This window comes from Dipteris shenzhenensis, chromosome 16 (assembly GCF_047967505.1).
Source record: "Dipteris shenzhenensis isolate YYH24624 ecotype China chromosome 16, Dip_SZ_1.0, whole genome shotgun sequence".
Taxonomy (NCBI): domain Eukaryota; kingdom Viridiplantae; phylum Streptophyta; class Polypodiopsida; order Gleicheniales; family Dipteridaceae; genus Dipteris; species Dipteris shenzhenensis.
This window is the reverse complement of record NC_141611.1, coordinates 37982954-37997439: the sequence shown is the minus strand read 5'-3', so window position 1 is coordinate 37997439 and position 14486 is coordinate 37982954. Positions and strand designations below refer to the sequence as shown.

Sequence of the window (14486 nt, the reverse complement as noted above, 5' to 3'; positions counted from 1 at the left end):
TTCTTCTTATTTTCAAGATCTTCCTCAATGTGGCTGGTCTTTCCACAAAAGCATTCTAATATTTTGTGAATAAGTATCTTCATCTTTGAGTGCTTACCTTTGGCACCAAATATCTTGTCAAGTGTCTTCCATGCATAATGTGAAGTGCCCTTCCCATCAATGTGATGAATATAGCCATCAATAAGACCCAAAGCAATAATTGCTAGAGCCTTTTCATCTTTTATTATCCATGATATTTCACCTTTTCTTGTTGAAGGTTTCTTCTTCTTTCCACAAGCAAATATTCCATAGACCTTTCTTCATGAGAATGAATTTGGTTTACCAAGTATGGAAAGAATAACCATCTATCTTACTCATGTTAGCGATTAAGAAGGTCTTCCCTCTTAGAAGGCAATGTTTATTCCTTCACAAAATAGCATTTAAACATATTCAATTCAAAATATATCATAAATGCATCATGAGCATTTACTAAACTAACAAACCGCAGGACAGTGCTCCAAAGATAAGACTAAAAAATGCCTGAGATCACTTCCAATGGTCAAACATCCAAAAGACCAAAGATAACTGAGATACTAATGAAACTTTCTACGACTTAACCATGTTCAATGGTTCATATTAGAAGCAGATATGACTGTTACCCCCAAATTGAATAGTCTGAAGTTGGAGGGTGCAATTGAAGCTGGACAGAAAAGATTTGAGAGGGCTTTCAAAAGCAAATGGAAGCCTGCATACCAAAGAAAATCCTCATCCAAGAAGAGGCACAATGTTGTGTCAGATCGCCTGGGACAATAGCATTAAAGCCAACTGATTTTTTTGCGTTGTGGACCAAATGCACTCAAAATTGAACAGCAGCTAGCCCTTAAGGTCGCCCACCTGTGGCTCAGAGGAATTGACGAAATGTCGCATCTGTAGGCAGAATTGCTTGAAAGATCGGCAAGCAGAGATCGTGTTGGCATGCACGATTGAAGCATTATTTCCTTAAGTGCTTGCACTTGAAGATTTGCCCTAACCTAAGGAAGATACAACTCAGAGGGCTCGGGAAATGATGGCCTACAAAGGGAGAACAAGCACTTGGAAAATTTGGGGAAAGTGGTGGAAGAAAGCATGAAGAAGGAGAGGAAGGGGAAGATGATGACATGGCAATTTTGGAAGCTCTAGATGCTCATGGAGGTCGGAGTGGCTCTGATAGCAAATGTTGGAACGTGGGGGCGAATAGATGCATTGTGGCAAGAGGAGTGAGAACACAAAAGATGTAGCAATGGGTGTTCTATTCATTGTGAGAGGGAAGTCCCTCTTTTATAGAAATGGAGAGAGGGTGGCCTAAATCAATGGCACCTCTCCTACATCAACAGAGGTAACTCCTAAATCATAGGAACTCCACAATCATCGGCACCACCCCATGTGGGGGCCTTTGCATTACATCATCACCTGTGTCATGGTCTATGGCACTAATTGTGCCTCTCCTACACACACACACACAACCATATGACTACTAGTGGATGCACACATGTACCTAGCAAGCCCTTGATCACACATATCCCAAGAATGCAGATATGGATTCCCAAAACAGCCAACGCAATCTCCTTGCATCCTACAACCAATCAATAAAGAACTTAAATTGCAATAACAAGACCTCCAAGACTTTGCAAAGAGGATCACAAAAGCTTTGCTAGACCTCAAACAAGTCATAAGACTACATTTGATGAATGGTTGCAACTCTAGAGACAACAAAAAGTGAATACCTCAATGCATTAAGATACACTATAACAAAGCCAACCATCTTATTGAAGAGAGAACCAAAAGATACCTACAGCACGCTATCCTCTCTATGGACGCAAATACGGACATACAAGTGATCTTGAATGCGCATGGCATAGCAGCATACTGCACATCATACATGACAAAGTCAGACAACACAACAACAAGAGCAATGAACGAAGCATTCGAATATACATGCAAAACAACCTAAGCACAATTGAACGCTTGTGCGGCCACGAATCGGCAATACAATGACAAACACTCAAGAGCTTAGTTCACGGCAAGCTGCGTACATTGCTTTGTCGCTCCTATTAACAGAACAATTCACATTTATCAACCCTAATTTCCAAGAAGAAAACGAAAATCAAATTTACTGACCTTAGCGGACCATGATACAAACATCTTTTATGAAGATATCATCTAGAAGTACATCAATCGCTAACCATCTTTACAAACCATTTGCTGAGCCGAATACACAAGAAACTTCAAGTAAAGCAATGGTAGAGAAAAGAAACTAAAAAGACCCTGCATAATTCGCTTTGAGCATTTCAATAAGATGGGCAAGGATGGGCAAATGCATACCACAAAAACGTTGAAATCATCAAACAAAACAGAGATAAATTCACAAAGACAACGATACGGATGCCAATAGCTCGTTGGAAAGCTACAACACAGAAACAGGCAACTGACAAGAGTACGACCTTGCACTAGATTTGCTAGAGCAGTGAGCTCGGCCAACAAACATCCCAACTCATAGAATGTACAAGCTCATTCCAAATGCAGAATACCAAGAGACAGTCAGGAAGCGAAGCAGCAAGCAGTGGCTACTGCATGACGACATCATGCTCCTCAAGAGATTGCAACCTAATAAGCCATCCACTTGTTCTTACCTGGAGGTGCAGGCACATGCAAGACATTCACACTACTAACAATAGTGCAAGGACATTATGCACAATCCATTGGCAACAATGCTGACCTACCAACATCACTACTGATGGCATACACAGGTGGAGCTGCTTTCATCATAATGGGACAACAATCCATTCAGCCTTGCATCTTCTACAAGTAACAAGCACATGAACGAATCTAGCAGGAGAGAAACTTGACAATCTAAGTGCTCAATACAAAACCTAAGTCTAGTCATTTTCGTTGAAGCATGTTAGCATTGATTGACAAACGCCTTCACTCCATCAAGCACCACACTCAATCGAATTTGGCGACCTAGACGTTATGTTCTATGAAGACCTTTGCTAAGCAAGCCAAGTCAAGGACGCATGGATCTTCAAGAGACCAAAGCACTCCACCAACAAGCATTCTAGCAAAAGATCGACCTAAGAACAATAATGCAACAAAGAGACGACACATTCATCAATGTATTGAACAAAATAAGAGTCGGCCAACAAAAAGAAGACGACCTATCATACTTAAACAAAACATTCCACAGACAACCAATCCCAAACACAGACGTTGCACACCTCTTCTTCACAAATGCACAAAAAGAAAGACACAACCAACATGTTCGATGAACTACCAGGGACAACACATATCATCCAAGCCATCAATAAAAACCATAAGACTTGTAGCAAACAAGCAAAGCCATCAAACAACCCCCAGGAAACAACCGGACTACATGCGACGCTAGCACTGAAACAAGGCATGATAGTTGAAATTTGTTCATGCAACATAGACATTGAAGATGGCACAACGCAAAATAAACCAATCAACGTCCACAACACAAGTATAGGCTCAAGTACACAACACGAAAGTGCCTGACTATACGGACTATACGATAGCACAAAATTGCATGATTGGATACCAATACAACAAATCACAAAAGAATTCCAAATACGCAAAAACTCTCTAAACACCATCACACAGCAGCAGCTATGCCACTACATCCCGCCAACGCAAGGATAATACATAGGGCCCAAGGACTCACAATGGCAAGTGTCGCATTCGATCCAACAAACATTCGAAGCCATAGATTAGCGTACACTACACTCTCGTATTTTTTCCCGACCAACTTGTTCCTACTCAACAAACTAGAAGCGAAGCACATCAAAGCCGACATAATTGTAATAGAGGAAATTGCATGATTGCATGCAAAGGCACGCTGGCAATGCTTGCAAAGAAAGCTACCACCACATAAAGCGATACATACAATCATCAAGTCCCTGAAGGAAGTATCGCTAAATTCCCATATGCAAGACATATTGGCAAACATCAATCTAATGGTTGCTGACATCCCATGCTTGCAAGAAACAAGCAGCAAAACAGCAACAGAACCACTAGCAAGCACATTCAAAGAAATTTCACACTTCACGAGACATGGTTTAGCCATCCTAAACAACTCTAACACATGAACCACTTGACAACACAACAATAGCAACGAACAGCATCAAGATCATATCCTCCGTGTTTAGCAATCACACCCTTGACAAGCCAAGTCATTGGCATATACAAATCTCCCAAAGACCCAACTTCCTCACTGCACTGTAGCACCCACTAACCAAGCTAGATGAGCACATCCCAATAGTCATCCTAAGCAACACCAACTGGACCCACACATTGCATACTTCAATCACTTTGTTCACAGACAACATTGCCAGCAAGCCATCGTTGACCCCACAACAATTTTCACTCGTCACTAGAACACATTTGGACGAACACTAAGAACTCTACAACCATCATTAACACAAAGCACTGCTACTAGCATAACTACTCCGCGACTTATATCCTCCTCCCTATGAAATTTTTCACCTTGTTCAAGTGATTGTTGTTTTGAACTGTGTTTAGTGTTAGATCCTAGAGGGGACTTTGCACCTCCTCCCCAAAAGGGTGTTTTACTCTACGCTATGGATCAGAGCTAAGACATCATTATTATGTCTGCAAACAAACAAACACATTAACAAATCGTTACTTTGCAATAAGCTATACATTTAACAAATTAAGCTAACCAAATCATTATCACCCACCAAGAGCTCTATATGCAACAAGAGTGCATATGGACATTGGCTCCTAGTCTAGCCCACTTTTGATTGCAAATGAGAAAGTAAATTACTTTTAAAGGGCGTTGAGCTATTAAAAGACAATTTTTGCAATTTGAAACAAATAAATTGTTCATGTTTTTCAACTTACACGTGGAAAATTCACAAAGGAAGTTCCAATGCTCCATTATAGGACTACCTCTTCGGAGGCAATGCTAACAAATGTGTCATCTTAACAAGTATAAGCTGCTGATTCAGGCGGGCATTTTGTGTGATTGTCAGTGTGATGGCTCACGGCATTGAAACATATTAGTTCTTCAAACCAAAAGAGCATCTTTGTTCACGGGTGAATTTAGTTACAATTATAAATTTACTTCAGTATAACATCTTCTCTATGAAATATAACATTTCACAATATAAAAAACAAAACACAAGCACAGCATCTAATTAAAATAGCCTATAATGTCCCTGCGACCTACAATGTTATCCAATGCTACTGATTCTTGTGAGAAGGACCAAGGGGGGAGCCATTTTAAGCAAGCATCTCACGTCTGCTGCGCGTTCACATTGGTTCTTCAAACCAAAAGGACCTCAGGTTCATGGGTGAATTTAATCAAAATATCGAATATATTACAATATAGTATCCTCCCTATGAGAGACTGACAGACAACACTTCACAATAAGAACCCATATAACACTTCACAATATGAAAACCCCCAACAAAAGCGCAGCTTTAGAATAAAGCAGCCTATAACGTCCCTAGAACCTACTATCCTATCCAGTATCTTGAGCTTAAAAATTTTAGTTGACTCCTAACATTCGAATTGCAAAAATGGGGACCAAAATTAGTTAACCTTAAACAAATTGTTGAACATAAATTCATTTATGCATAAGAGCAGAAATTTTACTTTAAACTTAGCAACTCAAAGGTGTGGACAGGTCTGAAAACATATGAACTAAGCGTGCAAGATAGTAATTCTAAAGTGCATATTACCCATGGGCACACAACATACTCAGGGCCATATCCAGGCAGAGTGAACAGTTCAGTGATACAACGTGACTACATCTTTCAAGCAGCATATATGGCCTGAGATATGTATCCAGGAGACACATCTAGATGCCATCCTTACACAAAATCATATCCACCTTCTCTGTCTACTCCAACGAGATGTGATTAGTATTACAGGTCATGAGATGGATCACCAAAAGATAGGCACCATCATCGGTGTGTATGTAAATCAATGGGCCAGCTTGCAACCATTTCAAGTTTGTGAATTCAGCCAAACCTTACTAAACACAAAGCTATGAGAGGGAAAGCCTTGAATGCCAAGCCTTGCAATTCTTTTTGTAGTTTCACCATATGTTCTTTACTTGGAGACCTTGCTTTGGTACAAACATCAGCCATACACTTGACCACATCTGCAATTCTCTTGGTGGCTAAAGATAGAGATAGAAGCCCTAGTCCAAAGAACATACTAATCATCTTGTGATTGTCGAAGGCTGCATTAACAGAGAGCATTCTGGAAGCCACAAAAAGCATTAGAGCAACCCCAGTACCAGCAAGCCCTACAGCAATTTGCCTCAATATGCCTACGAGCTCTTCCAAGCTTTCCCTGGAGAGGCACCGAATGTTGGAGACCATTGAGCTTGAGCTCATGAACGGATAACAGAAAATGACTTCACATAGGTGAAATGAGCTTCTTCCAAAAAGGTCCCTTGTCAGTATTGCAGTCTTCCGCTGTTTCCGTTGTCTTGGAATGCTGCTTTTTTTAACCTTCTCAGACATACGACTGTAAACAAGGAGGTTTTATCACTCAATTTCCAAGCACTGGCTAGGTGCATAAAATCAAGAACAAAAAAAAGTAAATTAAATAAACCTTAGCTTACTTTTTGGTAGTCCTCGATTTCAAGACAGATCCTGACACCAACGGCATGAATTCGGCAGTGCTCTCAACTCCGACCCTGTAAGAAAACCTCAACTGTGACAAGCTCAAATTGAATTGTTCATAGCAAGAGAAAGAGACAGGTGTGAAAGCTGTGTCTCTTCACAAAATAAGTACAGAAACAGGCCTCCAAACATAAATAAACTAAATTGAAAGGCCTTGAAGAGAAAAACTTCAGGGCAACTTGGAATCAAACTACTACCTTTGGCCCTCTCACCACTTCCAAGAGGCTAAGTTCTGGAATGGCTGCTTTGCAATGAAGCACCTGGTTAGCTGCATCTGGCTGTGAGGTTGTGGTTCCTCTCATGTTTTCTAGAAACCCCACAATGTTGAACATGGCAAAGGCCTTTCCAGGTACAAATGGGATCAGCTCAATTTCTACAGTGGTGTACGTTGCCAGATGCCCATTTTCGGATATAGAAAACTATTTCACAACATGAAGGTAAGAAAGAAAAGACAAACACAGGCACACATACAGATGGCTGAAAGAGCGACAGGTATGTATTTGATATGTTTCTGCAAAGTTGCTGGAGTGGGAAACAGTGTGAATTGTTGGAGAGTGATGCTAGGAACTGTTCGGCAGCAGGTTTCTGCACAAGAAACCCCAAAGTGTGTTGAACCTGCAAGGGGGAGGCTTGTACAAATGATTGGAAATGAAAAGAGTAGGGCTGTGACGTGTGTTGCTTGAGAATTGACGGTATAGTGCTGTAGATGTACTGCTGACAGCTGTAGGCATTCATGGACATAGGAAGGCAACGAACTGATAGAAATCAGTTCAAGGCCCCTCAGAAAATTCACAGTTCTAGGGTGGTGTCTTCCTGTAAAAGTCGACTGGTTGTTGCAGCCAAAACCCCTGTGTTGATTACAACCAAGGTGGGTATGTAGAACAACCATAAACTAGTGTGATCTGCTGCAGGCTTCACCAAGTTCTTGGCCAGGCCCGGTGCAAGGAAAAGGCAGTAATTGGGCAGTTTGTTGCAGGGATTCCATGCATATTCATTGCATCAGCAGCTGGGGACTTACCAGGGAAATTGTTGTGGTTAGGGGGGTGCATTTTGGGTTGATCCCTTAGAGCCAGCAGTACTTCGTTGATTGGGAGGCTGGAACATGGTGCAGCAGAAAAAAAGTGAATCAAAATTTCCCAGGAATCCAATAATGATTCGCAGCAGGCTGGTCTTGGCTGTAAGCTGAAAGCAAGAGGGAGAAAAGCTATGGATCTTTTGGAAAACAAGCTCAGCCCAAAATCAGGTTGATTTTGGAGCTTTTAGGTAGCTGCTTTCCACAAAAAGTAAGAGCCTAGAGCTCTTTAAAATCTCTGAAGTCTTTTGGTACAGCCACAGGCAACTGAAGTGTAAACTAAGTGCTGCCCCTCTTTAGCATTAACAAGAAGCTTTGAAACAGTAAATCAGGCCCGGAAAACCAGCAATCGTTAGTAAGAACCTCAAGGATGCGATTAGATATACCAAGATCTATCATGATACTAGGGTGAAGGGGAGTTATTCACAAAAACCACAGCCTACCAGAAATTCCAAGCAAAAAAACTTCTAGGAGGAAGAGCACTTTCGACCTCCTAGGGCAACGCAAACTCGAGCCCCGAGTCCTTCACAAATTCCAGCTGAGGTGACTGGAAAGCGCAATGAAGAAGGCCGAATAGACCCATCAATATGTAAAGGAAGGCTGTTGCTTCATTTGCGGACAATAGGAGCAATGATTGTCCGAAGTTGAAGGGCAAGGCAAAAAATAATACTTTGACCGAAGCCAAAGGTAACACTAACTCTCCCGTTCATACACTCTTTTTTGGCCTGCCCTGGGGAGTAGGCTATAGTGACGACAATTTGTTTAGAAGAGAAAAATACGTTTTGTAATAATAAAAAATCACATTTTGTGATTGGTTGATCTCCACCATTTTCTCCCTGTTTTTCTCTTCTTTCTATTGGGGGCATGTGATCTCCACCATTTCCTCCCTGGTTTTCTCTTCTATTTTCTATTTTGGACCTGGGCAGGCCTCATGAATGATTTTGATCATTCACCTTGTTTTCCTAGAGAATGGAACTTTCTATATTCATACACTCTTACACCAAAGTCCTTGTAAGAAGGTTGTAGCTTTAAAATGAATCTTATACGTATATGTGGGACGATCGAAGGTAGGACAGTGCACATTTTGGTTGGCTTTGGGAGTTCTCGTAATTTCCTGAACACTAATTTTTTTGCAAAAGTTGAGAATTCCATCGCAGCAGAGCGACAATGTCTATGAGGTGGACATAGCAGGCGGAAATCAAATAGGGGATTGATGTGCGACACAGATTTCCCTCATTATCCAGAATTACACCGAAGGTCTAGAGTTGACTTTAGATAAGGTGGATATTATTCCAGCTAAAGATCGGCTGCATAAGCTAAATGTCCAAGCTGACAGGCAGTTAAATTTTGTCAAAGGGGAAGTACCCTATGTATTGCAAGGTAATTTTGATGACCTACTATGCCCTCTTAAAAACTCTTTGAAAGTAATATATATGATGGCAAGTTCTGACTATGAAGTGTTTCAATGTGTGTTATGTACTTTTGCAACTGAAGTTAATCACGTGAATGAATCCTCTTAGTGTCACATGCACCCCTGCACTTGGGTGCAAGGTGACACACTGGCTACATCGACAGATGAAGCAATTCATTCGAGGTTTAGCCACGAACATATGTTTTACCATTCGGAACTTCAACCCGCCGGATTACGAGTGAGCGCTGACTCTCGCACAAAATCAAGAGATGATGCTGAACGAGGGAAAGCCCAAGTAGGTCCAGAAAGATTCCAAAGCCCCACAGCAGTCAAACAACGCAACAGGTAAGGATGAGAAGAAGGACAACCAGTTCTAAAAGAAAGACAGCCAGGCTTCTGGTCAAAAGGAGGAGTCCAAGCCAATGATGACTCTGAATGAGAAGGCTAAAGTGGGTATTACAAGAGGCTATCTACAGCCCGACAAGCAGAAGCGGTACCACCAAGAACACCGCTGCTTTCATTGCCACCACATCACTGGACATGGCAAGAAGGATTGTCCGAAGTGGCTTCCGCAAAAGCTGCGAAAGCCCCTACTTCATCCGTCACTAATGTATTGGCTCTTCCAACCCCGCCTCCATCCTCAGCTACAAATGCCGTCTTCCCTGCTTTAAACGCCGTTCCCACGGTGGTCTTTCAAGGTAAGAAAGAGGACGACTTCTCAGATCAAAAGAAGGCGCTCATTCGAGCGTACGGCACAACTAACAGATATCAATTTATTATCCTGTTCCATATGGGGAGTTCAGAAGATGCCATCTCCCCTCACCTTGCCAAGACAGTGGGATGCACCTTGGTGCCTCACGAGCTTGCAGTGGATAGGTTCACGCCCAGCTTGCACACACACATCGCACATAAGGCCATCTAGTTCACTTTTTCAGTTCAAAAGACCATGCGTATGCGGGATTTTATATTGACTCCTTTGATGGGGTGCGACATGATCCTCGGGATTCAATGGTTCCGTGAGCATGTTCTAACCCCTGATTGGCGGCATGACACCTTCACGATTGTGGAAGGTTTACCTAGGCCCGCCGTGATACGCGGTGATCGGAGCATACCAGGGATTCCATTAATCTCTCATATTCAAGCAGGTCGCGCCGCCCACAAGGGTGCCATGTGTGCACTTGTCTATGTCCACTGCCAGATCACTGCAGTTCAAGCCGCTCCTCCGATGGGAGCAAGCAAAAGTGGATCTACGCCAAGAGTTCAAAGACATCATGCTCCGGAACGATCTACCACCCCAGCTACCTCCCAACCGATCGGAAGACCATCGCATCGATCTATCTCCAAGTAAGTTCCCTTATCGACTTTCAAAGTCTATGGAGCGGGAGTTAGAGCAGCAATTGTCTCAATTACTACGCGCAGGGTTTATTAGACCTCCTTCGCCTTTTGCTGCACCCATTCTATTTGTGGCAAAGAAGAATAAGTCCGAACGACTATGTGTCGACTACAAAGCACTCTACAAGCTTACGGTAAGCAACAAGTTTCCTATGCCCCGCATCGAGTATATCTTCAAAAGACTCAATGGTGCAAGATTTTTTTCAAAGATTGACCTCAAGAGTGGCTACCATCAAGTCGGGATTTTTGAAGCTGAAATCCCAAAGATAGCTTTCCGAACTGAGCGAGCTCATTACGAGTTCGTTGTCATGTCCTTTGGTCTGAAGAATGCACCACCAACATTCAACAAGATGATGTCCCGAGTATTCGCAGAGTATGTTGGGAAGTGCCTGTAGATTACAGAGTCCGTGAAAAGCCGCATCGCCAAAGCTTAAGCATCGTATACATACCAAGCTAATAAATCCAGACGAGATGTCCTATATAAAGAGGGTAAATGGATGTATTTACGCATTATCAAACAACGATTGAAGCAGGTGGGCAAGCGATGCCCTAAGCTGTCCTTGAGGAGCTTCGGACCATTCCCTATTATTCAAAAGATCAACGATGTCTCAATGAAGTTACGCCTACCAGACAATTGGACTATGCACAACATGTTCCATGTAGCTTGGTTGAAGCCATATTTTGGACCTCCTCTTTCAGAGATTTCCAACGAGCAACAACCTGAAGTTCTTGATGAAACCGAAGTTTTGCAGCCAGAACAGAACCTTCTTCATAAATTCAAGCATGGGTCAGGACGCAGGATCCGGGAGTTTTACACCAAGTTCCGTGATCGAGGTACCCATGAAGCAGTGTGGTTGGACGAAGATTTTTTCCAGGAGTTTCCCCAGATATTGGCGGACTACTTGGAAGCAATGAACCTACCGCCAAGTTAAGGAGGTAATGTCACATGCACCCCTGCACTTGGGTGCAAGGTGACATACTGGCTACATCGACAAGTGCATTATAGTTCCCAGATAGGAAATTTTGTCGTATGCTGTGACCCCTTTGTGAGCCCTTGTCCAGGGACAGTCGGGCACAAGCTACGTAGGTCAGTCTCTCAGCCTTAGGTCAAGTCAGTAAGTCAATTCTTGTTCACTAGTACCCACTGGAGAACAGTAGGTTAAGTGTTTCCATCTTATAGTTTAGGTCTTAGCCTAGGTTAGGAGTCCCTTTAGGGTCCCCAAAGGCTGGACAGGTAAGCAGGGAAGGCAGCCTGCAAAGGCTGCCCCCAGTATCCGCAAGCCACAACTTCACAAAATCACAACAAATTCCTGCTCTTGGCTAGATTAAGATAGTCAGAGTATAATTGCAGACAACTAACTAACACCACTTGAAGGATCAACTTAGAACTCCAAGGTTATGTAGCTGACATAGATGTAGCAGTAAACTCAAAGCCCCATAGGCTGCCCTTCATAGTACAGAAGGTGATTATCTGGCAAATACCCCTTTAAAAAAACCAAATGCACTGCAATTTTGCCAGAATCCCTAATTTCAGGGATGCAGGCAGTTAGTTGAAATTTTTCATAGTTTGGTCATCAATGTCTGACACCAGGACACATCCAAAGCAGCAACGGCAATATAGATGACTAGAGGAACCTCTGTGGTAGTCCTCACTTGATCTGCTAATGGACCCCTTGCCCCAGACCTTAAGCTCGCTATCTCCTGTACCTCAGACCAAGGTACGAAGAGGGAAGTCTCAGCAAACACGTTGTTATCTATTTATTCCACTATCGCTGCATGCATCTCGCAGCCTTAGACCGTAAGCTCGATATCTCCTGTACCTCAGACCAAGGTATGAAGAGGGAAGTCTCAGCAAACACGTTATCTATTTATTCCACCATCGCTGCATGCATCTCACAGCTCCTACGAGAGCCATTTTGCATATTAGAGGCCCGAACCTGCCTGCCACTTTCTCACTGCTATTGCAGCCTTCCATTCCATTTTTAAACACATGACCCCAAAATCCCCAAGAGAGAAGCGCAAAAGGACATGATCGAAAGATGAAAATTTAAATGACATCAGATACGTAAGAGGAATGATTATCTGGGGCTAGCATCACTACACACGTTTCCAATGCATTACAAGTAACAGCATCGATGGCCCAAGCGACAGAGAGAGAGAGAGAGAGAGAGAGGCTGCAGGGTGTGGTGTAGAGAAAGAGGAGCAGAGTATGATCTAAAACACTTACAATTCAGTTAATAAGCTCTTGGGAGCCTTTACGACCGCAGCAGCACATAAAGTATCCAAAGCCCTTGTCTGTTCTTGCCAATCTGCACGCTCACACACAAATCCTGGCTGATGAAAGCATCTGGAGTCGCTCCCCACCCTTGTGATCAAAGAATTCCCACAGATTCCAAGGTACAACCAACCCGAAGCCACTAGTGGCTTTTGCTGAATTTGAGGTGAAGAAGTGAGGTCCGCTTGCTGTAATGACCGAGAATCACTAACAAATCTTTCGTGATCAGTCACGGCTGACACGGAAGGCTTGCAAATGCCGTTCTTTTCTTGAGTGTAACACTGTTGATAGAACACTGGCAAATGATGTTCTTGTGGTGAGTGAGACATGGGCTCTCTAGCAAGTGTTCCCAAGGAAATGCATCCTGAGGCTCCACTGATAAGAGCTCTCGATTGATAGTTTGGTGACAAAGACACGTTGGTACACGCGTGGGTCTCATCTGTATATCATGGACAAACATAGAAGCAAGTTAGAATCCCATGTAGAAAAGAGTTGTACATACTAAAGCGCCCTACAATTGTTAAACGCTATCGTAGCTTGTTCTCTTTCAAAAGATTCACTCTATAATCTTGCTCCCGTCAAAACCTCTCCGCTGAGGACTTGAAGATGAAAGAACTGCGTAAGGCTTAACACAGTAAGAAGACAGTCAATATTACCGTATAATGCCTGGCGGTCAGCATACAGACTTCGAACACTAAAATTCGTCCCTATCCTTGGAAGGTCGTTGAAACATGGATCCGCCCTCTTCTTCTGCAAAGACTTTCCACCGAAATTCCATTGGTGATTGGGCACCTGTCTCAGTCCAGAAAACGCCTACACGCAAAATCCGCCCATAAGAGTAGCACGACGGAGATTGCAAATCCTATAAAAGAAGGCGTGGACGGCCTTTAAGTGACAACGGGCAGGACAACAAACACGCTCCGGTCTTGTGCCGGAATTCTATAACTGCTTAATCCACACCAGAGGATTTCAAATCGGGAAAGCAAAGTTCTCAAAGAACCAATCTGGCGACAGGCGCTCCTGGAAAAGACGAGATGCGATGAAGGGGAAAAGGGGAAGTACGGGGAAGGCATGCTAAAAACAAAAAGAAGCGGAAATCTGTGCAGATCCAGAAATGCGAGTGAAGAAGCAAAGCGAGAAGGAAGAGAAACTAGAAGATGGAGAAAGCAAGTACCTGGAGAGCGAAGGCATGAAGGTCGGAGGGGGAAGAGTGGCAGGGAAGGAAGGATTGGGTCATGGCTGGGGGAGGAAGCAGAGAAGGATCTGCAACCCTAAAAGGGATGGATGATGAGGAAGAAGAAGAAGGAGCAGAAACGCCATAGCCTGAAAACTTTGCAGCTTTGCCTTCGGCCTATAATCATCATCTAAACGGAGTCTTCACGTCAACTCTGACGTCCCCGTTAACTTTGACGGCACCCCCTCTCCCCAAACAACAACATTGCTCTGATCCCTCTTTTTGTCGTCACTACCCTCATGACTTTGCACCACCAAATCGGACAGCCTCAACTACCTAGCCCTGCCAACATGCCACGTTTGCACTATACAATCACACAAAGCCTCATCAACTTGCAATGCCAGCTTTGCCACCTCTGCAATTTCCGTGGACCAACACTTCGGGTAATTTACGAGTTTCTAAGAGCACA

The 14486-nt window shown here is 43.2% G+C and overlaps 1 protein-coding gene across 1 annotated transcript; it reads right to left on the bottom strand.

Moving 5' to 3' along the window:
• Positions 1-5687: 5687 nt before the first annotated feature.
• Positions 5688-14171, bottom strand: LOC147892920 (uncharacterized). Its single transcript, XM_087387769.1, has 5 exons — positions 14018-14171; positions 13500-13656; positions 12796-13282; positions 6633-6707; positions 5688-6535 (listed from the first exon to the last, which is right to left on the bottom strand). The coding sequence occupies exons 1-5, from the start codon at positions 14078-14080 to the stop codon at positions 6022-6024; spliced, it is 1296 nt and encodes a 431-aa protein (XP_087243895.1). The 5' UTR covers positions 14081-14171; the 3' UTR covers positions 5688-6021.
• Between the last annotated feature and the right edge of the window lie 315 nt (positions 14172-14486).